Raw genomic sequence first — 24186 nt, 5'->3', positions numbered from 1 at the left:
CTAGCTCACCTACCAAGCTGAACACTAACTATCTCATTTCACACATTAACTGCTACGTTCTGATTGAAAAGGTCTTTTAAACATTTTTTTTTATTTTTTTTATGAATGCTGTTTTAGAAAGAAATTAAGAAAGGAGCTTAAGAAATTAAGCTACCTGTTGCCAATTCCGTGGGTGACGCACTGCAGAATCAGAATCAGAAAAGCTTTAAAACTAACAATATGCAACACAATATGCACATCCCACTCTTAAGAGTTAGGACAGATAGCTCAGTAACATGTCAAAACTAATTTAATCTATAAGGTTGTACTTTACAAAATAAGTAAATACATAAAAAGCATTTTTGTGACCTTTATAAATATCTGGGACGATATGAAATGTTACAACTGAGTCCATCAGGGAATTACTAGAATTGTTGGGTCTTTGTAAATTATAGAGCGTGGTCTAGACCTACTCTATCTGTAAAGTGTCTTGAGATAACTCTTATTATGATTTGATACTATAAATAAAACTGAACTGAATTTAATTGAGTTGATTGGTTTAAAGAAATGCCAATAAACCAGAGCATGTTCTTCTCCCGTCCCAGAATGCTGTGTGGACTCGCGAGACCTTCCTCCGCAGCGCTGTGAAAGCTTATGAATTGATACTATAAATAAATGTAATTGAATTTACTTGTCAAACAGACGGTGTAATGTGTTCTGATCTGAAGAGAAGTCTTAGAAAATCACCCCTATGGTATCATCATCTATTTCAGCTTGGGCTTGAGACATAAAGATATTTTATTTAAAGAACCAAGCAGGGAGGGTCTAATGAAATATATTATTGAGTTGAATTTTGGGAAATGTAGGATCCAATGTCTTTTGAGTTTCATCCATAACAGGCACTGTTTAAGTCGAGACATCTCCACCTCTGCTGCATTCCTTTCTTTCTTTCTTTGAATCTGTGTTCTAAGTCCCACAACCTTATGGAAGTCCATTGCTAATTGCTGAAATACCCCTTCAAACTCCCCATCAAGGTTATTTTTGTTGATATGAACTGGATTGTTCATACTGAGAGGAAAGTGAAACTTGGGCAATAGTGGGTAAAACAACCAGTACTTTCACACAACACAGGGCTGGGTGATGGAGGGTGGTAAAATGATTAGCAACGCAGGGATATGATGGGCAAGCAAGTGCAGCCATTCATTTTCCTTTCTCTTGCTAACAGGCAGAGTTCAGAAAATTGTATCAGTGATGTTTTATGCAGCTATAAGAAAAAAAGAACTCAATATTACAATAACCACATGGTGTCAAGTCACAAAACACTAATTATATTGGTAGCCTGTAATGACACAAGGTAGTGCTGGATCATTTAGATAAATAAGATCCTATTTAAGAAACCTGAAAGGATTTAATGTCTGAGAGTGAATGGATTAACATTGCAATTCAACTTTACATTATATCTCAGGGATTTTTTAGTCTTTGATGAACTCCTTGATCTTACTTCAAGAGGTTCAGGACAGGCCTGGATCGGCTAATCGGGAGCACTGGGAGAATTCCCTGCTGAATTAATCATTTAAAACTGAGAGTCCCTGATTAAAATCTTGTACACCCACACAGCCTCAGGTTTCTTACGATTAATACTGTTAATGATTTGCCTTCATGTTGAGAATAAAACAGCTCACTTATTCTTCTGTGCTGCTGCCATCAAAGAAAGTTAACCGCCGTGTTCCTCGTGAGGACGATGTGAACAGTTTATTAGCTGACTTGGCATGTCTGTGTGAGACAGAGGAAGACAGGGAGCACAAAATAACCAAGAATCCAAATATTTTATATGATATTTATTGTACCATGTCATTATAAATACATCAGTGTAACAGTCAGGACCTGATTTAAAAGAATGACATGTGGCACAAGTTTCCAAAACTATTCAAGAGGTAGACTAACTAATCCAAACATCCTAAATGAAATAAGTTTGGTTAATATGCCAGCATGTAACATTTTATCTTTTTTTCAGGACATAACTCCACCCAAAGCAAACATCAAGAATTCCACAGTAACATGTTCAGTAGTACAAGTATAAGAAGAGTGTAAACTCTCATAGAGCATAAAGGGAAGGTCATTTTAATATATCGCTAAAGCTAATTTAAGCGGATTGTCCCAGGAGTGGAATAAACATATGGCTTTACTATTTTACATTTTTGTTTATAAAGAGGTCATTCCTGCCAGTGGCATGGACATAGCACTTGTCTTGTACTAGCTAAGAAATGATTAACACTGTTAGCTGCCTGTAGTTAAACAGTGAAAAAGCTCCAGACAGAGTGCGTTTGTTCAGGCCTGCTGGCTCTGGGGGATCCTGGAGGATTTTAGCTGCAGTGCTTTGGGAGAAAGGAGGAGGAAGGAGCAGGGGAGCTGCTGTCCTAAGCTGATCTGTACAGGGGGCTGCAGGACCAACAGAAGAACAAAGTATGTGAGCAATGCTGCCACCGTACAGAATCAAGCTCGGGAACAAAAGCAGAATCAAACTGAACTGCACACACTGGCAGAGCAGTAATAAGACAATGTTAGACTTTTAGATAAATAAATAAAATCAGTTTTCTTCAATCTTAAACTAATAAATATATTTACAAGTAGATGAATCAATAAATAGTTCAATATCAGGCCAAAACAGTTACACAAACTGTTTCCTCCAATTTAGAGTCCAGCAACATTGTGTTAAATGGATTTAGGTTCATAATGGGTCATTCTTGTTTGTTTGCAACAGCTTCCAATTAGGCTGGCCACATCCTGTTTGTGCCACATCCTGTTTATTTAAAAAACAATATTCTAACATAGTGCAATAAAATGCTGCAACAAGCGTTCACCCTTCTGTCCTGATAGGGAGCACAGAGGACGCACAGCTCGTCCAGTTAAGACATGCACTGCTGATGGGATTTTCACCTGGTGACAAAACAGAGAGAATGATCAATACAAGTCCAGTGTGACACTGCTACGAATCCTCTGTATCGTTCTTACAACAGAACTGCAGTTAAATTATTTCTTGTATATACTGAGAAACAAGAATACATTAGACTACAGAGAAACAAAAACTCTTACACCTCTTAATCAAACAGTCATGGAGTGCAGCAGTAGTCCTGCAAGTATGTAGAAACGAATCTGGGTCCTCTGCAGTCAGTGACCACAGCTGTGGATCTTCAGCATACAAGCAGCAACTAGCAATCTTTTTTCAATCAAATTGCTGTGGCAGCTCAACGTTTGGTTAAATACACTTATCAGCTTTCTAGCCAAGAGTTAGATGAGAAGATTGATACCACCTGGTATTGATCTTCTCATCTAACTCTTGGCAGAAAAGAGAAAAAGCACATTTCCCCAAATGTTGAACTATTCCTTTTAACTGTTCAAAAGGTTACACTCATGTCAGAAAATACAAATGCTGTACTGAAGTTCAATGCACTTTCATATAATCAAATAATGATCAATAATGAGGGAGAATGGGGGCAGTTTTTCTCTTTTCTCTCAAAATAAACATTTTTCATATTGCGGCACTGTCTGCAAAAACATCCAGATCAAGTCCTTTTCTAAGCTTATCAAGCACTCTCCCAAGAGGTGCATTTCCTTTGAATCATTTATACGGCTTTAAACTGCACTGCTCACTGCTCCTGTATGCAGACTTAAGCTGGTATCTGGTGGCAGTTGATCAGGCGGTAATATTACAGTGTAACTCAATGCTGTGGGCGAGCAGTGTGAGCCCCGACCCACATCTCAAAAGACTGACTGGAATAGTGTGCCTGGGAAACACTGTTAGGAAACAGTTTAAAGTTGCATTTTTCAACCTCACATTAAGTTGTGTTAGTATATATATGTATATATTTTTTATTTTTTTTTCTTCCCACATTTAACAGAGAATGCTGACAGTGTGAGAAAATACTTTACCTATTTGCCTGAAAGCTCCTTCTTCATGCAGGACTTAAAAGAGGTGAACTTCTCCTCCACTCTGATGCCCTGTGAATGTGTGTGTGTGTGTGTGTGTGTGTGTGTGTGTGAGAGAGAGAGAGAGAGAGAGAGAGAGAGAGAGAGAGAGAGAGAGAGAGAGAGAGAGGAATACTGTGAGAAGACCATTTCATGATGTCCCGCTAGATGGCAGTATACTTTCACAAAAATCACTAATTGCCAACTCAGAGGTGAGATTTGTTTCAGTAATAAAAAGGTTCAGGAGTCTAATTTAGACATTATGGCTTGGGGGTGGGGGTGGGAGGGGGGTTTAGGTTAACTACCACCTGAAGAAAAAAAGAGACATAATTATTGCTTCCTCAAAGCTGTAATTAAACCGGAAGAGTGGTGTTTGTGATGCTAATAGTTGCTTAAGTAGGCCTAATTGTGTGAAAGTACTCTGTTTTTTGAAAATAAACACACACTTCTGTGCTCAGCATCAACCCATATTTGCCTTTCAGTCTCTCACCCTGTTAAAACTGACTTGACTTTACATCTGTGTGTGCTATCCACCCTGACAGATTACACATTAAGAAGTAGCTGTCGATGCTGGTGTCCAGACACCAGCACCTCTGTCACCCTCAGAGTCGTAAAAGAGAGATAGATGGCATCTAAGTGGCCTCTGCTGTCTCACCCCGCCACCACGGTGCAGCCGGTCCTTCATGACGCCAATGAACTCCTTGTGGCTGAGTTTATCGTCGCGATCCTCGTCGAAGATCTTAAAGACCGTGTTGACCAAGTGGCGGGTCAGCTTGATGCCCGTAGCAACGTAGACGCCGCGGGTAAACTCCTCTGAAAGGGAAGAAAAACAGGTGATCGGGTAAAAGGTCTTTATTACAGATGTATTTGCTACCAATATTAATATTATTACTTCCATTAAACAGACACTTAGACAGATTGTTTTGTTTTCAAGGAGTTTTTGCTTGAGACAAAATCAAAAGATTTAATGTCACCTGGATGGTTTGCTTACCTCAATTGATAAACTCAATGCAAACAGAGGAAACACAGTGAAACTCCCTGAAAACTAAACTATCCAGTGACTCAATTTAAAGTCTTGTACCACCATAATGTGACTGCAAACTGTGAGACTTTACCTTGACCAATGGAACGGTTGGCAAAGTTGTACATTTGCATGGCGATGGCAAAATCCTCCAGGTTGTTTAGGAACTGGAAGAAGGACCTGAACTCGTCAAAGGTGATTCCCTGCAAAAAAATATGACAAAAATAAAACACAGCCTTTATTTATGAAACATAAAGCTTGTGAAACATGCAATATGAGAAATCATAAAGTGCCACATAAAGCAAACGGCTGCATGTGTCAACACTCCAGCAAAGGATAGTGCTACAATTCACACAACACATAATCTGCTTCCTTTCATCCTGCGGGGAATCCTTTAGTGTGTGTGGGACCTTGAAGCCATCAGATAGATAACATACCCAAACAGACAAAGTATACATTGCTGGATTTTCCCTGCGCAGTATGGACACGCTGAGCTGTCGGCAGCGGGGGGGAGGACTGTAGCTTTTGGGAAGAGGTCAGGCCGTTTGCAGACTTTTCTAAAGCAGATTAACCTGATACTTGAATAAACAAAAACAACAAAAGTGATGAATCCCCAAACATCTCAGGCTTGGCTGATGACTCAAACACTGAGCCCATTGATCTCCACTCAACCGACCCGCAGCTACTAGCTCCTTCTCTCGCCGGGGGCCTCGCCAAACAGGCAACACACACAGTCTAACAAATGGAGTAATGACTAATCTGTGACGCTTTGCTGTTTTAACAAGGTGAGGGCCATAAAAAATCTCTTAGCCTAATGATGAGACCCACTTGATCGTCAATAGAGATCTCGCAACAGGCTACTCGAGGTGGCTGATGAGTTGCTGGTGTCTTTTCAGCGTGCCATGAGAGAAAAACAAATTAAAGCTTAAATGAGGATGCTTCACTCAACAGCTAATTCACAGGGCGGTACCAAAAGAAACAAGAGGCATAAAATACTCCCATACTTACACAAAACTACAGAGTGCAACGCTACGAATACCTTGAATGTGTGCTGTTGATCTCATATCTAAACGTCTCTATGACGGCCGAACAAGTTCCAAACTAATTCTGTTTGAGCATTACCTGATCCTAAGGCCACATTTTTGTTGCTTCAAAGTCTGTGAAATGCTTACTAGAGTTAGAGTTAGAAAAGAAGATTAATACCACTCTTATGTGCGTTTGCTAAAATATGAAGAACAATCTTCCTCGCAGCACCTCTAAAGCACAACAATTAACACATCATATTTTGTTTGTTTAAGATGGACAAAAACCAAAATGTAAACAACTATTTGTGATTTGACTGGAAGTTAGGTCATGGGATTATGCTTGGCTGGGCGCAGTGGGGTCAGCCCTATGTTCCCACAGAGAACAAGATTTTTCTTAAAAGTAGGCCCTATGTTAGGGTTAGGGTTACATTCCATCTGTAGTCCATTGCTACTGGATAATAGGTTGGGTGTAATTGGCTACCAAATTGGGAGAAAGGGGGATAAAATCTGATACAAATTTATGAAAAAGGAAATGTGAGAACATAGGGCCTAATTTTGAAAAAAATCTTAGAAATGTGGGAACATAGGCACGCACAGTGACTTCCTGGAGTCTTGTCGTCACAATGAGCGTGCCAGGTGTGGTACCATGGTGCCTGTGCACACGGTTGGCTGTCAATAAGCTCCAACACGTAATTTAACCGAAAACCAAAAATTTTAATTAAAATGCTTATTTTCATCCGTTCAATCTTTCAATATGTCTGTTTAGCATGTTAGCAGGTGGCGGGGTGTGCCACAAAGTGAGTGTGAGGAACTATGGGAAGGAAAAGGTTATGAGTTGGATAAAATATCCTGAACACCAATATAATGTACAATTTGATAGTCCTACAGCCTTTGTGAATCTTATAATGCTGAAGAGAAGAGTTGATTGATCTCTCCTGCAGTTTTTGATGTTGTATTGGATTACATCATATTGTGAGGTGTTCCTGTTATTTTGTCTACCCCTTTTTGGGAACTGTCAAGAGATAACGTGATGACAAATCTGAAGGGAAAACACAGCGCACCTTTTCGTCCGGCAGGCTGTGGCGCACGTTCTCCAAATACTCGCTGACGTCGTCCACTTTGGTAAAGCGAAGGAGGATCCGAGCAAAATCTTCCTCGCTGATGGTGGGCAGGCCTTTAGAGTAGGAGAGGAACTCTATCTCAAGCACCTCTGTCTGCAGGTTGTCCATGAACCTGGAGGAGCAAGACAGACTGCTGACAGGAAACGCCACCACCAGAATACTCACATGCTCAAAGGAACACTTAACATGGTCACAAACAAAACCACTAAAGGGTTTAGCTGTTGGAGGTATGAAAATGATTAATGGCCATATTATACTGTGAGATAATCATTTTCTCAGGGACACCATGATTTATCACAGAGCAGACAAACTATCTTTCAACTCACTCGCAAAAGTCTTCAAATTTCAACTCAGCTTTGCCTTTTTTCCCAAAGAAATGCACCAGCAGCGTCGTCTCTTTTCTTTCATCCACATGCTATCAGGAGGGGAAGAAATTACTGCATTATGACTCCTCGTAGCTTTAAATATCCACCTCAGCAATGATTCAGCTAAACATTGAGTACATTTACACAAAATCTCAGTTTAAGCAGCCTGGATGAGCTGTTTTCTAGCATTCAAGTGTATCATGGTAACACCAGGTAAACATTAATGACATTTATCTAACCATGCTGAAAGCTTAAAGTAAAGATGTTAGTTAATAGCCATACCCAGGTTCTGCTATTGAATAATTAGTTAAGTTAATAAAGAGTTAATGGTTAATCTTTCACTGTGGCTGAAACCAAACAGCCTTTCTGCATGATACAAACACGTGCCATGCAACAGATTCATTAAACATGCTACAGAGGAAATATTAGTGAGTATTTACTCTTGCTTTCAAGAATATGCATATATCCACAGTGCTAACATGAAACGTACAGTACGAACAGTTAGAACCTGGTGCATTGTATTACTCTATAACCAAAGTAATGAGGTCATGGCTACCTCAGTGAGATCAGAAAACAGAACTTGACTTGTGCCACGTCTGAGAACATCCCACATGCCCCGGGCCTCCACATGCTGACTGTCTTTTTTAAAAACCTGCAGCAGCAGTTGAAGCACAGCTGTTAGAAGACAAAATATATCTGGCACATGGTACTAAGATTAGGAGAAGGAATATAGATGGACAAACATGGACACATTGAGGCAGGCAGGTGGACGTAGATGTACAGACTAGAAAGAAGATGAAGAGTCAGACAGACAGGTATGTAGCAGTAGGACAAAAAGTCAGAGACAGAGGGAGAGACGGACTGTAATCCATGGCATCCATCCATCCAGGCAGAAACAGACTGGGGCTGACACTGCTGTATCTGAGAGGCCCATCAGCCCTGACGTGAGCCTGCTCTGCAGCCATGCATGCAGCCTCTTGGTGGAACACAGGCCAACACAGCTAACTCATGTCCAAAGCATGCAGGGCGTGAGAGCTTGAAGGGTGATTCATGCCAGGTTACCTATGTAACTGAACCCACCTAATACATCATCATTTGATGCTATGCTGAGACATAAATACATGTTTTCAGACACCTTTTACCAACTGTCGTGAAATACCTTCTAACTAAATATAAAAGTTAATGCTGCAGATTTTACCAATACACTTAAATGCACAAAAAACTCTGTCAACACATTTCCTGTTTAATGTTGTCTGGGACAAAGAAGCCACTCTGCTATTTTTTCTCGATGAGGTCAGGCTCCTGATCTTGGATTAACCAATCATTATCATTATTACAGCTTACACTGCTGCCTTCACTCTCCCATCTGCTGTGGGACAACTATAACTACAGCTACGCTGAAACACAACTGTCAACAACAATGTTCTTGTAATGGGTGTCATGTGCAATGAAAAGATCACAGGAAATCTGTCTCGAGTAGTTAAGAAAAGCTATTATTTCTAACTCCCAGTTATAAACCAAACCACGTTGGTGCCTCTCGCTCTCATTCTGTTTTTTCAACCTATCATGTCTTCGGTCTAGATGTTTCTCAAGTCTCGACATCACCTCATTCTAAAGTAACATCAGCACACAGCCAACCAGAAACAGCCAGCCGCCGCCGACACGTGTTCTTAAGTATGGCTTGCTTCATTTCATAATATTTATTTATCTTATCAACCTTTTTTTTTTTTTATCTATCAAGCCTGAGGGGGAATGTGAGACGGCTGATAAAACAGCTCTTCCTCTGCGCCTCATCGCTTTTCACCAGAGAGAGCGATTTACGACATGATCCCACAGCTAATTACGGAACAACTCTTCAATGCACCACGCTGTTCCCATCTCATCCAATGAAAAGATCCTGATACACTTGTAATTAGAATGTGCTGGGGAAAGCCCAACCGCAGCACTGAAGACATGCTTGTTATGTGTTTTTGAAAAGATTTGACTTTTGAACTTTTTGCTGGAAAGATACCTACAGAAGAAATCAAAACAAAAAAGACACACCTAAAGGTAAAGTCTTCAAACAGATGGGTCTTTGGCTCTGTTAGCTGTGGGCTCCATGTGTGTGTGTGTATGTGTGTGTGTGTGTGTGTGTGTGTGTGTGTGTGTGTGTGTGAGTGCTTTGCACAGTTCTCCTCTCTGACTGGCATCTTCATGGTCAAACCCATCACAAAAGGTAACCTGAGCCCAAATACCACTCCTCAAGAAACTGTAAAAATAAAACATGGGGGTCCGGACGAAACGTTGTCAGTCTTCAGGTAAGAGCTTTTTGAAGTGGAATCTCTCGCCCAACGCTGACAAAAGCCGGGTACATAAATCATCTGCACTACCACACACAAAGACAATATGTCAGATAATGTTCAAGTACACAGCAGTGTATTTCAATTCCATTGAATATGAATGAGGTTATCTGGTGTTAACAGACACAAATACGGGTGGTGTCAGCCCCTGAGATACATGTGTGTTTTCTGTGTGTGTTGTCAGGTTAGGAAGAGCGCATGCCAAAAATACATGCAACCAGCAGAACAGTTCATTTTCCTTCAGGGAAAGAGAACAATACATACACTGTGCGGCTGGGATTTGGGTTGACCGTACAGCTGCAGGCTCTGAAATAAAAGAGAGCAGAGAGAGAAGATTCATTTATAATTCACAAAGGAGTTTAGAACAGGAAGATGGTTGCAAATTAGTTTTAAGTCGATGGATTTTTAAGTCATTATTCAAATTTATACGACATGACTTCCAAGATTCTTCTTCATATTCTTAAGCTTTGTGAATGCACCCAGAGTCTTCATCCTCAACTTTGTCTTCTTGCAAAGCATCATTATATTTCCAAATCTAGAGTACCCATTCTAATGATCTTTTTGATGGTTATACGGGCTCAGATTAATGCAAGACTGTCCAGAGATGCTAACATTTATCCCGGCAGAGTAAGCTCCTCCATGTTGTGTTTGTGCGATAAGACCTCAAAGAGTCGCTCTTATCGCTCTACTAAGCCCCCCCTGTTTACATCCACCTGCATGTGGCACAAGACAGCCCTAAAGAGATGAGAGGCTCAGGCATGTTTTACCCCGTATGACCACATTCACCTCTGTGCAGCCTGTGTTCTCTCTAGGAACACAGAACCCTGTCATGCTAGACAATGGTTCAAATTTAAGATTCAGATCAATGTCAAGCTGCTACTAATCTTTTTTTATTATTATTAACAATGGATCAAAGAATTGTGTGCAAAATGAAAGGTATCACTCGTGGGGACACACCCAAAGAGAATCACGAGTTAGTCCCTGTCAGCTCTACAGAGTATTTTAGCTTCTTTTGGCTAATTGTTTTGGTTTTCCGGCCCAAAATTTGACTGTTTTGATTTGTTCTCATCGATCTAATCATCCTAATCATAAAATGTAACGGACAACTTTCTTCAGTAAAAAAAGCTCTGATAAATACACTGTGCACTAGCGACCCAGCATCAAACGGCAGACAGACAAAGTTAGCAGTTAGCTGGTGAACACTGATGATATTGGTGATATTTCCCTCAGTTAGAGTTAGTGAAGATTAAAACCGAGAAGAAGCATGACTCCACTTGAATGCTGTTTTTGCTCTGTGTCTGCTGGATGTGTAAATAGGCAACTAGCACTAGCATGCCATATCAACTTTATACAGTGATAATATGTCCTTGTTGTGTTAACAGTTTTGTGCGCTGTCTCCAAATGGCCAAATTAATTAATCATATTTTTGGACACTTGGGGGCAGCAGACCTAGCTGAAAGCACAACACCTGATTAAAAAAAAGTTATTACAGGTATGTGTTAGCAAACCGTTATATATTTACATATCTAGCAGACTTTAGTGTTAAATATAAAGTCGTGTTTCTGCCACCTGACAACTGTAAGTCCAATATTCAGTCTTTTAGCTGTGTTTTAGTCTACACCAAATCCAAAAGTAGCGATAACTCTGTGGGTTCATAATCACCAGCAACCACCTTTACATTACTCATTTAGTCCATTCTTGATATAAAAAATATTGATTATAGCAGCTTTAATAACCGTTAAAAAGCATTCGAAAACAAATCATACCTTCTGGTCAAATCTTTCCACGTCTTCAGCAACTTCCTTTCTGTGCTTTTTTGTACGGAAAATTTCTTCCAGCTGGTGAGAAGATGAAAAGATACTATGCAGAATGTAACATAATCAGAACAAATGTATTTAATTACTATATCTGATTATCAAGATATGGCTCATACCACCAAGAACTCCCTTTTGTCCACCATTTCATTGCCATCTGCATCGAACATGTTGAAAGCAATCCTGAAACCTGCATGGGGCTCTACAATCAAACAAAAATGAATTACATTAGATAGTCACATTTTAATCTCTAAATGTGTTTCAAAAATCATTTTTCGTAAGTCAGTTATATACTCACTTGTTAAAATGCAGAGCAGGAAGAGGTACTCTGTGTAACTGAGGATACCTGGAAAAAAGAGGAAAATGTGTCAAGCTGAGAAACAAAAACCAAAATGTTCCCTTTTCAGACGATCAAATAGCATTAACCAGTTAGCCGAAGGTGTTTACAGATGTTCAAAGTCATCCGCCCGAGATGAATAAGCCATCCAAAGAAACAGTGCACGCCTTCAGACAAGAGTAATCTTCTCGCGCTCACTGATAACATCTTAAAAGGTGCCTTTTCCTTCATGCTTGGTGTTCCCATCACACAAACACAGGCTTTACAACTGAGCTGACCGATCTGGACACAAACCCAAACAAATTTAAGGCCTACGGCTTCTGATCGTGTTTGCGTAACAACTTGTAATACATTCTCAAGTGATCTGTCACTGATTGAGAATGGCCGATTCAGGTTTTGTGTTGCGTCCTTCAGCTCCCTTTGTTGTGTGACACGGAGAAGGGGAAGAGTAAGTGTCAGGAGACATCTAAATCGACTCAGGAGGCTTCTCCCCTCTGACGCTGAAAGCATTCCCAAGCTTTTGTTTGCTCGGGAAGATAGAGAATCGAGCTCAGATAGTTCTGGGTGACTGCTCTGGGTGTTATGGGAAAAGACTTCAGGTACGGGGTTTGCTGCAGGGAGATATTTCCAGCGAGAGGAACACTCAAGAGGAAAAAACTAAACTGGCAAACAAAGATGTCATTTTTGCTTTCCTCTTGAGGCTGGAACAAATGTTGCTAGCAAGATGATATATAGTCAAGTGAAACATGTACAAACTGAGGTGTGAAAAGAGAATTAGTGCTGCATGCCATTAGACATCTAAAAAAAAGTTCTTGTCATCCCAGCTGTCTCTGTTTGGCAGGTATAATGACAACAGATCTCTAGCTTCAAAGCCTTTAAAGCTTAAATGGGTTGAAGAGAGAAAAAACTTTTAAGATTCCAGCCATGTTTCACCAATACCACACACCTTCACTCCTGAAGGGAGCCCACCCCTCGTCCTCCTCCTCCCTGCAGCTCAGCCTCGGAGCTCAAGTAGATGTTGTTAGACAATACAAAGAATTCCACAGAAACACTTCATACAGAGTGGCAGTCCCGGAGATGTAATCCAATGCCATTCTTAGGCTTCATAATGTCCGTGGTGATCAGGGGGGTGGCCAGTGGGACATGCCTCGACATAGCTGGGTTCAAACAGCTCCCTCATTCTCTAAAGCAACGCTTTGTTCACAGATCAATCCAGTCCTTTTTTCCCTGACAAAGCCGCAACGTTTAACAGCAGGATTAAAAGCCCCAAATCCCAGCATTGGCACTTAGCTAAAGCAACATAGGAGAGAGCAGAACAGTAAGATCTGATGCTTCACTGGCTCGTATGACCCACTGAGGTCCCAGGTGGGAAAATATGGGGAAAAAGATCTTCACTCACACACTGACAACTTCATTTTCTTAATGCCACATTACTACGATTTGAGGTTTGCAGGTGAAGAGTGCAGTCATTTCTCAAGCCGCTTTAAGTAAAGTGAGATTCACATGAAAACTGCAACTGTTGGTTGCCAATTCATTTTCGGTCAATCGACTAATCGAATGTTTGACTCCGATCTGACTGTTTCAGCTCTAAGTATTTTCATGGTGCATGGTATATTGCACAGGAGGAGGAAAAAACATACTGTCATTAGCAGTAGGAAGTATTTTCATCCTTCATGTCTAAGGTTCGATGGAGATTTAGGAAGCAAAATGATGCAAAACCTTTACTAAAGTCTAGTGATCGCCATTTTAGTCCAGTACAGTTACAAGTAATAAAATACAGTATACAATAAAGTTTCCAAAAATAAATGAATAACTTCTTTGAACAAAATTCCTACTTTCCTATAATTAGTATCAAATTATATAGTTCCTTCCAGGAAACTTCACAGTTATTGCGTTTTTTTAATTAGAGAAACCGGGTCAGATCATTATGTATATTATCAGTGGAGCATTCTCTCCTGCACAGGTTCCCTGAGAATAAATCTACAACATGTTACCAGAGGGAGAGATAAGATGAAGTATTTACAACACACTTACTACTCTGAATTATACGAGGCTGACACACACAACGGAGCACACTCGGAGCAAAGCAAGGAGGGCCTTTAAGCATAAAGGGGAATTACTTAAATTCAATGGATGTTTGTGTAGAGCTGTAATACACAGAGTGGGTTACTTCACCTCGTTCACGAAGATTTCTAAACAAATTAGATGATCCTTTCCAAACAGGCGGAGTATCAGCCAACATCTTGTCTAAGTCCTGAAAGAATAGAAGAAAATCCCAAATCACTCATTCATTTCTAAATCCTGAGTAATCACAGCAAAATGCAATGTTTGTTGGCATTACAGTAATGCAGAGGAGATTCTGTAAGTACTTTGATGACAGAACAACTCACCTGTTTTGTGAGGGACTTCCATGCTCTCCTCCCTAAGCAAAACAAGGTTAACAGTTAGTGCATGAGATACAGTATGTGTGACTTGGACAGTGGTGAAGTGTAAATAAGTACATTTACTTAAGTACAAATTTGAGGTACTTATACTTTACTTGAGTATTTCAATTTTTATGCAACTTTATACTTCTACACCACTACATCTCAGAGGCAAATATTGTACTTTTTACTGCACTGTATTTAACTGTCAGCTTTAGTTACTTCGTAAAATGTTTCATCCCCTTCCTGTCCAATAACAAAACAAAACAAATCTGATAAACTGACGGATGAAGCCTTCCTTTATGGGTTGAGAAAATTCTCCAAAAGTCTTAAAAAAAGCCTGTTGGATCAGGTGGAAAATGCATCACCACAAAGTTGAAAACAGGGCTGTTTTTCTGACGCTAGAAACATGATGATCTTATAGACCATGATGCATTGCTGTAGATTAAACTACCCAACAGTATATAACCTTAAACATCACACAAACATTACAGCAGTAAAATGAATCATACACATTAATGCAGCAGGAATAATAATCCAGACACATCAGATATAACTACAACCCATTTTACTTCACAATCAATACTTTTTTTAATACTTTTAAGTACATTTTACTGATAATAATCACATACTTTTACTTAAGAAAGGTTTGGAATGCAGGACTTTTACTTGCAGTGCCGTATTTTCACAGTGTACTTTTACTAAAGTAAAGGTTCTGAATATGTCTTCCAGCATTGGTGACTTTTAATAATATGATTTTAATGATGACTTCTATATTAGGAGTATAAAACCGGGAAACAAAAGTGAAAACAGGTGTTTATGTGGACAGAAACAAAAGCTGTGTATCTCCATGAACGCATTCCAATGCTCAATAAAGCAGAAGATAAGATGGAGGTGTTGTAAAAAAAAAAAAAAAAAAACACTTTTTTTCCTGGCTGGGAAAATGACATCGATAACAGTGACAATAACCCTCCACTGACACATTTTAGAGCCTGTGTCTAAAGCTAGGATTATGAGTGCCATGTGATGGCTTGCTCTCCACCAAAGTGAGGTGTCTGAGTGTGCGTGATGTCCTCAATGCGAGCATGTATTTCATGAGTTCGTAAACATATCTTATGGATGTGATATGAATAATTTACATGACAGCACTTTAAGTTTTGACTCTAATGGTCCACTTCTAAATGGTCAGAACTCCACCATCCTCTGCTTCATGTGTTGTCCCTCAGTTGTGAATAATGGCCCCGTCCAAGGCCTTCCTAAACATGCACAAGAATGGCAAAAACACATCTCTTTCTTTTTACAGCCACAATATAACCATAAAACACCATGATTACTATTTTGCAACATTAGCCTCCAGAGAATTATGACACACACAGCATGCTTATACATTAGTGCCCCTTATTTACCTTCCTCATTAGCCAGTAAAGACATGTCCAAAACATTACAGCAGGCCACACACCTTAAATCATAATCAATCACAGTAATCAGAATGTATTATCATTACATTTATGACATCCAGTTGTTTGGTCTCTCTGGGTCTGTGCAAGTTTGTTGCCACATAAATGAGCCATAAAAGTGGGGTTGCCGGTAAAGATGTCTATCTTTATGCAGGTGTTATGACTGAAGCTCTTCAAGCCACAACCTAATGTCTGATGACACTCCACGGGCCCTCAACAAATTGTAATGTTCCAGGAAAAAATACACTGGGACTTTTTTCAATCCCCAAGTAATTGGAGGATGATGGGGGTTTATCTGATGAGTTGACGGAGGTGTAATTAAGCAAATGGTTGCTGACAAACGGGGCTGATTACAGAGGCAGTGTAGCGTCTGCAGTGCAGCACACTTTTACAGTCTTCATGAAGAAAAATGGGCTGCCACGTTCTCTAAAATGATTGATAGCCACCTTTTTAAAAATACAGTAAAAGTAAACTAAAGTCCTGTAGTTATTTTTCAAATCACATCAGAGCCTGTGTCCTCTGCTATTTGGAAATACTGAATTAGCCTGGTTTCATGGTGGAACGTTTTAGGAACCCAGGAACCTTCAGACTCAAGAACTTGTGTTTCAACAAGAGAAATCATGGCCTAAATATAGTTCTTGACCCCAAAAAAGTAACTTTGGGGACAGAACGTTGATGGCCCAGGGACTATTGGGGCAGAGTTTGCGAAAAAAACAAAACAACGCTCAATGGTCAAACACAAAGTCCAGACTGCTTCAAATTATTTACACTGCAGCAGGCATCCCGTCTCCTTTTCAAGTTATGCATGTCCCCTTTGAATCCATTCATCACATTCATCTCAGTTGCACAATAGTAAAGAGAAAACAGAGAAAGGCACGATGACTCTGAGTTGACAACGCCAACATTTTCCGTCACTTTCTATATCATAATCATAAGGTTCCTCAGATGTGTGGGTAATTCTTTTCATTATTGATCAATCTACTGATAAAATGTTTGATCGATAAAATGACAGAAAAAGCAGAACAATGCCCTTAGGATTGACACTTTCAAGTTCCTTGGAACCACCATACGCCACATTCTGAAGCGGGAGGCCAACACCAGCCATATCATTTTATTGTATTACTGTTTATATATACTCTATATATATATATATAGGTATATAGTTTTTAGCTGGTGACCTCATTAAGTTGTTTATGTCAGATCACCGGTCCACAGTCACAAAAACATTCAATTTACCAAGATGAAATAGAAAATTAGCAAACCCTCCAATTTAAGAAGCTAGAATAATTCACTGATAGGCATAACTGTCAACGGACTAATTGTATAATTGTTAAAGCCCTAAACATCAATAATGATTCCACTCCTAATCCAAGGATGTTTAGTATTGTGGAAAGTTGAGTAATAGGAGTGCACTCACTCTTAGGTTCATTCAAAGTGACGGACTCGATGAAGTTGAGTGGCGTCATGTAGAGCTGGCCCTCGTACTCCACCGAACTGAACAGGCGAAATCTGTTTTCATAGGACGACATGTACACATCTCCATCATCCAGACCATAGCTCCGGGCCTGTAAACACACACACACACACACACACACACACATACACACACACCCCATCAGGAAATATTGCAAATCATCTCAACAGTGATAATACAGTCTGAAAGATGCTTTTTATGAAATCCACTGAAGCTTTTCTTGTCACGAAAAGCCTCGCTCACATGGAACAACAAAGAGGTCCATGTTTAATTCAGTAATGGGGCGCATGTTATGTCAGCCCTATTTTTCATCCCTGCGCACCAGATAATGTCCCTACAACTGTTCAAACCCAGCCAGATCAGAAGGCCGTATTGGTGAAGACAGAGTGGATCTCTCTGTCAGGTGGCACAGTGCCAGGTCCACCGGGCACAGCGCAAACACCCAGGGAATGTGTGCCCCCCTCTGCTTAACCATTAAACCCCCTCTAACCACCCTCACCTCTCATCAAATGTCAGCCCCTCGCCAAGTCCCAGTGTCCAGTTTCCTGTGTCCCTGGATTCCTGCTGCTTGTGGACACCAGTCAAACTTTCCTCCCTCCTACCCGCACATACTGTATAAAACTTACATAAGTAATCTTCTGTAGCTAGAAGTGTGCAAACCACATGTTTGCTTACATCCCATGTGATCTATGAATATCCTGTCAACAATGCCAGCACATGTCTGAGCCAAAGACACTAACTGTAGAAGTGCTGCTACGTATACTAATAAGGAGCAAATATATATTGTACAGGGGGCGGACGAAAAACTTGACACAAAATTACAATAGTGCTGCAAAAACCTGTGTAAAAATAATAAGTAGTGTTGGAATGATTAGTCAGTCAATTGAAAGCAAATCTAACAACAAGACTTTGAATAATTGATTAATAAGTAACATATCTCAAGACAAAATGCCAATATTTTCTGGTCTCTAAGGCAGCAACTAATGGTTATTTTTATTAGGGATTAATCTATCAATTTGTTTCGATTAATCAATTTGATTGGAAGTATATGTCGTGCCAAAAAATCCTTCTTTGTTTTGTCCAACCAACAGTCCAAAACCTCCCCAAAGCTTTACAATGATGTAAAATAGAGAGCCTGGAACGTGTGAATTTTGCTTGGTGAACGACTTACACGATTAATCAATTATCCAAAAGCTTGCCTATTCATTATCTTTAGAATGATTAATAGATTAATCGACATTGTTGCTCTAAAAAAGATGCACTGTGTTCTGGTTTAAGCTTCTCAAATGTGAGGATTTGCTTCTTTTCTGTTATATATACAGGCTATATATACTGTAAATTGAATATCGTTGGGTTTGGGACTGTTGGTTGAACAAAACAAGCAACCTGGACATGTCACCTTGAGCTCTGGAAAGTTGTGATGTTAATTAATCATTATTTAAAGAAATAATGAATCAATCTGACAATATTCATCAGTTGGAGCCCTGCTTGGTCATTTTTGTAGCCGTGGTTTGTCCAACTCCGTAGATACTTAGTAAAATAATAGGAACATCTTATATTAGGTACGGCTTCGAAACTGACAATTCATTTGAATAAAGAAACTGTAATATAGTATGAACAAAAACATACACTAAGAGCTTCACAAAGCTACAAATATTGACAGGCTATTCTATTGGATAAAATTAGGCCTATGTAGTCAGGTGTTTCTGCTATTTTTCCATATGTAAATACAATATAATGTATACATACCTACTACATGTATTTTTATTTAAATTTTCTTAAGGTAAGTAGCCTACTAGTTATGCAGACAAAGCAGACAAGACCCTCACTTATGGCATTAATTAGGTCACCATCTTGTCATTTCAGCACCATAGGTCGGGAGAGCTCCATATAGTGACGACGACACGTGAACGTTATTGTAGTTTCACGCGCACGACATGATGTGGGCTAGGTAATTATGTTACACATGCAGATGTCCCGGCCATTACTGTTAGCCTATCTTCATATGAGAAATTAAAGTGATGCGTTTTTCACGACAGCCGGTGTTTTTGTCAGACTGTATGTGAGCTGAATGTTGTCACTGTATCCTCGCAGCTTGACAAATGTCCCCACTGTACCTTATCGGTGGCTGAAACTGATGGTAACGCCAGATGAAAGAGTCGAGCCTCGACATGGCTCTTCAACCCGGAGCGCCTACCGACAAACGAGCAGCAGTAATAAGCAGCACCGGCCGCGGCTGTGACGCACGCTCCAGCGGCGACAACTTTCAGCGCTTTTGTCGCCTTCGAGGACGTTTGTTGTTTCCGCGTCGTAAGAGTCCCCGTTTTAAAGCTGTTAGTGAATAAAGGGATAAGCCTGCGCAGGGCAGCCATCGTTGTTTACACTCAAATGTCGTAACCGATGACACACACAGCAAAGAGCCTGCAAAGAGCAGAGAGCAGCTCGAGCCGCGTGCTGCTCCGAGCTCGCGAGAAATGCCGTGGGTATTTCAAGTCGCTCTGGGATTACAGGGCGTCAAATTTGTGAGAGTGAAGGAAATGTTGAAGTCTTTGGATAAACATAGAAACAGACACTGAATAATGTATAAATAATTTATAAAGTGTCATATATATATATATATATATATATATATATATATATATATATATATATATATATATGTTGTGTTTATAGATTTAATTAGAATTTGAAGTGATGTAAATGCAGTTTACCACAGCCCACCATCAACTATCTCTCCCCGTGTCTCTCTTTATTTTATGCCTTTGGAGAAGGGAAAAAAAAATCCCTGCCAGGGCACGTCTGAACCGTGACAGCCCCGCCCATTACTAGTCCTGTGGTTTTGCACCTGCCTCACCACCCCTGCCACTTTGAGCGCAAACCCTCCAGGAGCTCCTTTACCTGCACTGCAGCGTTTATTCAGCCCTTACTAACTGAATCTTCTTCTGCTATATGTCTGCTCCACTGAGGCATCACGCTGTGAACAGGTATGCAACATGAGGGCTATCTGAGCAGCAACTGCAGCCCACCCCCAACTGATGAAGACGCAGCGGTAAAAAAAAGAAAAAAAGAAATCGGTGCAGCCAGCAGCTAAGATTTGGTGAGTGTCTCATGTCAGGGGAGAGAAATCTGCGCGCCCGAGTGTCCTTGCACAACGGGTACATGTGCTAAGTAACGGAGGAGGTGGACGTAAACATGCATTAAGTGACAGTGGCAACCAGGTAGTCTACTACGCTAAGAGCGCTCCCTCCGGACCTCCTCACTGAACTTTACCCGCTGAGCTTTGACGCGATGGCTGCTGCTGCTGCTCTGGGGGAAGTTGGAGGCGTCTTGCACGGCATCGACGGTGTCGCACAGGTCGGGTCCCATTTCCTCCTGACCCCTTTTGGGGACAGTCCGACGCTTTTGGGGGAACACCTCATACCTGGGGACAGGCTGTCCCGGAGCACCGCGGCGGATTTAACGCACCTCAAAGGGATTCTCAGGAGGAGACAGTTATACTGCAGAACTGGTTTCCATCTGGAAATACTTCCGGATGGCACAGTGCAAGGGACGAGGAAGGACCACAGCCGTTTTGGTAAATACTGAGATAATTATTTCTCATATATTTTGGAATTTATAATATAAGGGAATAGAAAGTGGTAAAACAGTTATAATAAAATAAAATAAATAATTGTCAAAAATAATCAGCAACAAGAGGGAATAAGAATGATGAAAATAATAATATTATGATAGAATTCTGTTAATAATAAAATTGTGCCAATAGGCTGCTGCCAGAGTTGATTATTATTAGAATTAGAGATTATTTGATAGTATTCTTTCATCTTTCTCAAAGTCTGTACTGAACAACTATGTTATTCTTCTCCAGGTATTTTGGAATTCATAAGCCTTGCTGTTGGGTTGATAAGCATTAGAGGGGTGGACAGTGGACTCTATCTGGGGATGAACGACAAAGGAGAGCTGTATGGCTCTGTAAGTATCAGCTTCATGTCGCCCAAATCCTCATTTTTGACCACAAGTAGCTTTTTTCTTTATTTGGAGAATTTGATTTTCAGGAAGATACATTTACAGAAATAATAAATTCATTGCTGCATCCACAAGTCAGGTCTTCTCTTATGTTTTACCCTTTGTTTTCAGGAGAAGCTCACAGCTGAATGTGTCTTCAGGGAGCAGTTTGAGGAGAACTGGTACAACACATACTCCTCCAACCTGTACAAACATGGAGACAAAGGGACGCGTTACTTTGTGGCATTAAACAAAGACGGGACACCAAGGGACGGGACTAAATCCAGGCGGCATCAGAAATTTACACACTTCTTGCCCAGGCCTGTGGACCCTGACCGTGTGCCAGAGCTGTACAGGGATATCCTGGGACACAGCTGAGACCCGGAGGCCGGGTCCAGTTCAGGAAGTTGCTAAAGCCCTGGCTGGCAGGGCAGCAGAGAAGAGGAGAGGGATGCAGGCAAAGATGTGGCCGGTGCAGGCTGGTGGACGGCCCGACCGGCAGGGATAAAGGCATCAGGGCCTCTTATAGGAATGCATGGGTCATCTCTCAGCAGCCAGGAAGAGATGCTAGAATGTCTGCACGCTCGGCATGAGGGGGTTGTTTGTTTCAGAGGGTCCTAAAAAGTACCTGCGTGGAATAGGAGATGAATGGGAAACGGAGCTGAATGATCCTGGAGCATCCCCTCTGCTCAGATGGGGACGACAGCTCAGTCCGTGGGAATCTGTATCATGAAATGGTACTTTTACTGTTGGTACTGTGTCAGCGAATTTGTTTAGAAGGACTTTGAAGGAATTCATGTTTTTGTTTTCTTACCTGTGTCTAGACCTGTTTATAAAGAGCAAAAAGTGTAACAATTTATTTATTCATTTTAGGTACATATATTTATGTTATATATTTATTTATTTGAGAATATATTTTTACAGTTAGATACATTCAATATAGAAAAGCCACTAGAAACTGTATTGATTATATAAAGACTGACACACTGTACCATTATGACTTTTATTTAGAAAAAAGCTCAGCTATTGATATACTGTAATAAGACCAAAAAATATGAAACATATTGGCAACATTTGGAAAAGAACCCCACATCTGAAATGCATTTTATCACAATATGGAAACTGTGAATCAATTTGAAAAGAATCGTTGTAACGTTGACATATTAATTCTAACCAAACTACTGTTACATGTATTACAGGAGGAATCTGAAGTCAAAACACTGACAATACAATTAATAAATTGCTCAAAATGTGATGAAAATGCTTTTTTCTTGTCAGCTTATATATGATCAGAGATGTGGGTATGTTGTTGGTTGCTCACTATGTGTCCACTTATAACCAATGTTCCTTTAAACAACCTACATTTTTATTTTTAACAGAGCAATATTTTAAAACAAGTATACTTTATTGGTTGCCTTTATCTTTCAGAGTTTAAACATATAAACCCGCTTACAAGACCAAAGTTGTCTTTCTTTATGGACACCATTATGCCGAGAGAGGAGTCGTAGACCTGATGCACGCATAAAACTTCAAAGCCTCCGTCCTGAATCCTCTGAATGTAGAGGCCATGCAACAACACGATCAGGGCCAAATAAAATCTGACCTTTAGCTCAGTCCCAGCAACTTTAGCAGCTGTGTAAAAGTGGAGGTCAGAGCGATAACCTCTGATGACAGTTTGAGGATGAAAGACTTGTTAAAATGTCTTATTAAATAAGACTTGTTATGACTTATTCTCTTCTGTTTCTTTTTTTTTTTTTTTAAATGTAAGATTGTTTTACTCCCATCACACATCACATTCGTCCCATGATGTTTAACAACAGAAGAACTAACCAAAAGTTGGAATTATGAGGTACAAAACAGCTGAATTACTCATTTATTGTGAAAAAAATCCACTATCGCATATCGGTGCACGGTTTCCTCCACGGCTGGGGGAAGATCTGTGTTGAAGCATGAAAGCTCAGCCTCTGATCTCAGCGCGTGTGTGTGTGTGTGTGTGTGTGTGTGTGTGTGTGTGTGTGTGTGTGTGATGGCGAGCCAGTGGGGGTGTCTCGATACAGGGAGCCAACCCTGCTGCCAACTCTCTCCTGTCTGCAGTGTGATACTGTGGGACTTTCCCACCTGCACACCTTGAACATCAACACACTTCTGTCGTCGATTAATGAAAGCACCCCGTGGTGTATTATAACCTGCGTGCATGTGGACATCCCCTGTCCACCGGGTACACACACGCAAGCTTATTACAACATGAAAAAAGGATTCTGGTGCTTGTTTTTGGAAAGAAGCTCTCACTGTTCGTCTTTCTTCATAGAAAAGTTAACAAGCGTGAATATGATGGACGGGGCGTGCTTCATTCCTGTCCCATCCCATCTTTCAAAGCTAAGGAGAATGTTGCGGCAATAGTTTGTCCATGACTTTGACCTACAGCTTTTTTTCTTTTCTTGTTGCAATACCACCAAAGAGACTAAAGTCTCAGTGCAGGGCCCTCCGCCATCACCCTTGTGCCCATGAAAAGCAGACTTTGTGCAAATCTAAGAGCGTAACCCCCCTCCGACCCCCTCTAAAAACGCTGGAAATCCTGACTTGTGATACCTGATGCCCAGAAGTGCTATTTGGCACTTGTTTAACCAATGTTTTTGGAGTCTACCTGGCCCTGAGACAGATGCTTTTGTTCCACCTACTCAGCCTCCTCCAGGTGGTCTGTGGCTCCTCGCTGAAAACACTTAAACCCCTCATCCGCACACACTCTGGAGGGCCGTCTCACACGCTTAATAGATGCTCCCTGACTTTCATCACCTCCTCAGCAGCAGCCTTAAAGGGCTCTGGAGGAAACTCAATCAAGTGTGTGTGTGTGTGTGTGTGTGTA

The 24186-nt window shown here is 40.6% G+C and overlaps 2 protein-coding genes across 2 annotated transcripts; one reads left to right on the top strand and one right to left on the bottom strand.

The window, feature by feature from the left end:
- Nucleotides 1-1840: 1840 nt before the first annotated feature.
- micu3b (mitochondrial calcium uptake 3b) lies at nucleotides 1841-19709 on the bottom strand. The gene is made up of 14 exons (XM_078259945.1): nucleotides 19439-19709; nucleotides 17265-17412; nucleotides 14358-14389; nucleotides 14143-14221; nucleotides 11929-11976; nucleotides 11750-11832; nucleotides 11583-11654; nucleotides 10081-10122; nucleotides 7439-7527; nucleotides 7053-7224; nucleotides 5061-5169; nucleotides 4601-4758; nucleotides 3910-3978; nucleotides 1841-2916 (listed from the first exon to the last, which is right to left on the bottom strand). Exons 1-13 carry the CDS (start codon nucleotides 19691-19693, stop codon nucleotides 3910-3912), a joined length of 1356 nt encoding a protein of 451 aa, XP_078116071.1. The 5' UTR covers nucleotides 19694-19709; the 3' UTR covers nucleotides 1841-2916.
- A 493-nt stretch (nucleotides 19710-20202) lies between these two features.
- fgf20b (fibroblast growth factor 20b) lies at nucleotides 20203-22959 on the top strand. The gene is made up of 3 exons (XM_078259943.1): nucleotides 20203-20895; nucleotides 21187-21290; nucleotides 21456-22959. The coding sequence occupies exons 1-3, from the start codon at nucleotides 20610-20612 to the stop codon at nucleotides 21699-21701; spliced, it is 636 nt and encodes a 211-aa protein (XP_078116069.1). The 5' UTR covers nucleotides 20203-20609; the 3' UTR covers nucleotides 21702-22959.
- Nucleotides 22960-24186: the final 1227 nt, after the last annotated feature.

This window comes from Sander vitreus, chromosome 10 (genome assembly GCF_031162955.1).
Source record: "Sander vitreus isolate 19-12246 chromosome 10, sanVit1, whole genome shotgun sequence".
Classification (NCBI taxonomy): Eukaryota; Metazoa; Chordata; class Actinopteri; order Perciformes; family Percidae; genus Sander; species Sander vitreus.
This window is presented reverse-complemented; position numbering and strand designations above follow the sequence as displayed.

What these genes read in the sequence shown, in the direction of transcription:
- micu3b (XM_078259945.1), bottom strand. Translation starts at nt 19,693, where the DNA reads ATGGCTGCCCTGCGCAGGCTTATCCCTTTATTCACTAACAGCTTTAAA. An exon ending in CAGTTTCAGCCACCGATAAG is followed by an intron (nt 17,413 to 19,438) that starts GTACAGTGGGGA and finishes GTGTGTTTACAG; the next exon opens with GCCCGGAGCTATGGTCTGGA. An exon ending in CAACCGTTCCATTGGTCAAG is followed by an intron (nt 4,759 to 5,060) that starts GTAAAGTCTCAC and finishes CTTCCCTTTCAG; the next exon opens with AGGAGTTTACCCGCGGCGTC.
- fgf20b (XM_078259943.1), top strand. Translation starts at nt 20,610, where the DNA reads ATGGCTGCTGCTGCTGCTCTGGGGGAAGTTGGAGGCGTCTTGCACGGC. An exon ending in GAAGGACCACAGCCGTTTTG is followed by an intron (nt 20,896 to 21,186) that starts GTAAATACTGAG and finishes ATTCTTCTCCAG; the next exon opens with GTATTTTGGAATTCATAAGC. An exon ending in AAGGAGAGCTGTATGGCTCT is followed by an intron (nt 21,291 to 21,455) that starts GTAAGTATCAGC and finishes CTTTGTTTTCAG; the next exon opens with GAGAAGCTCACAGCTGAATG.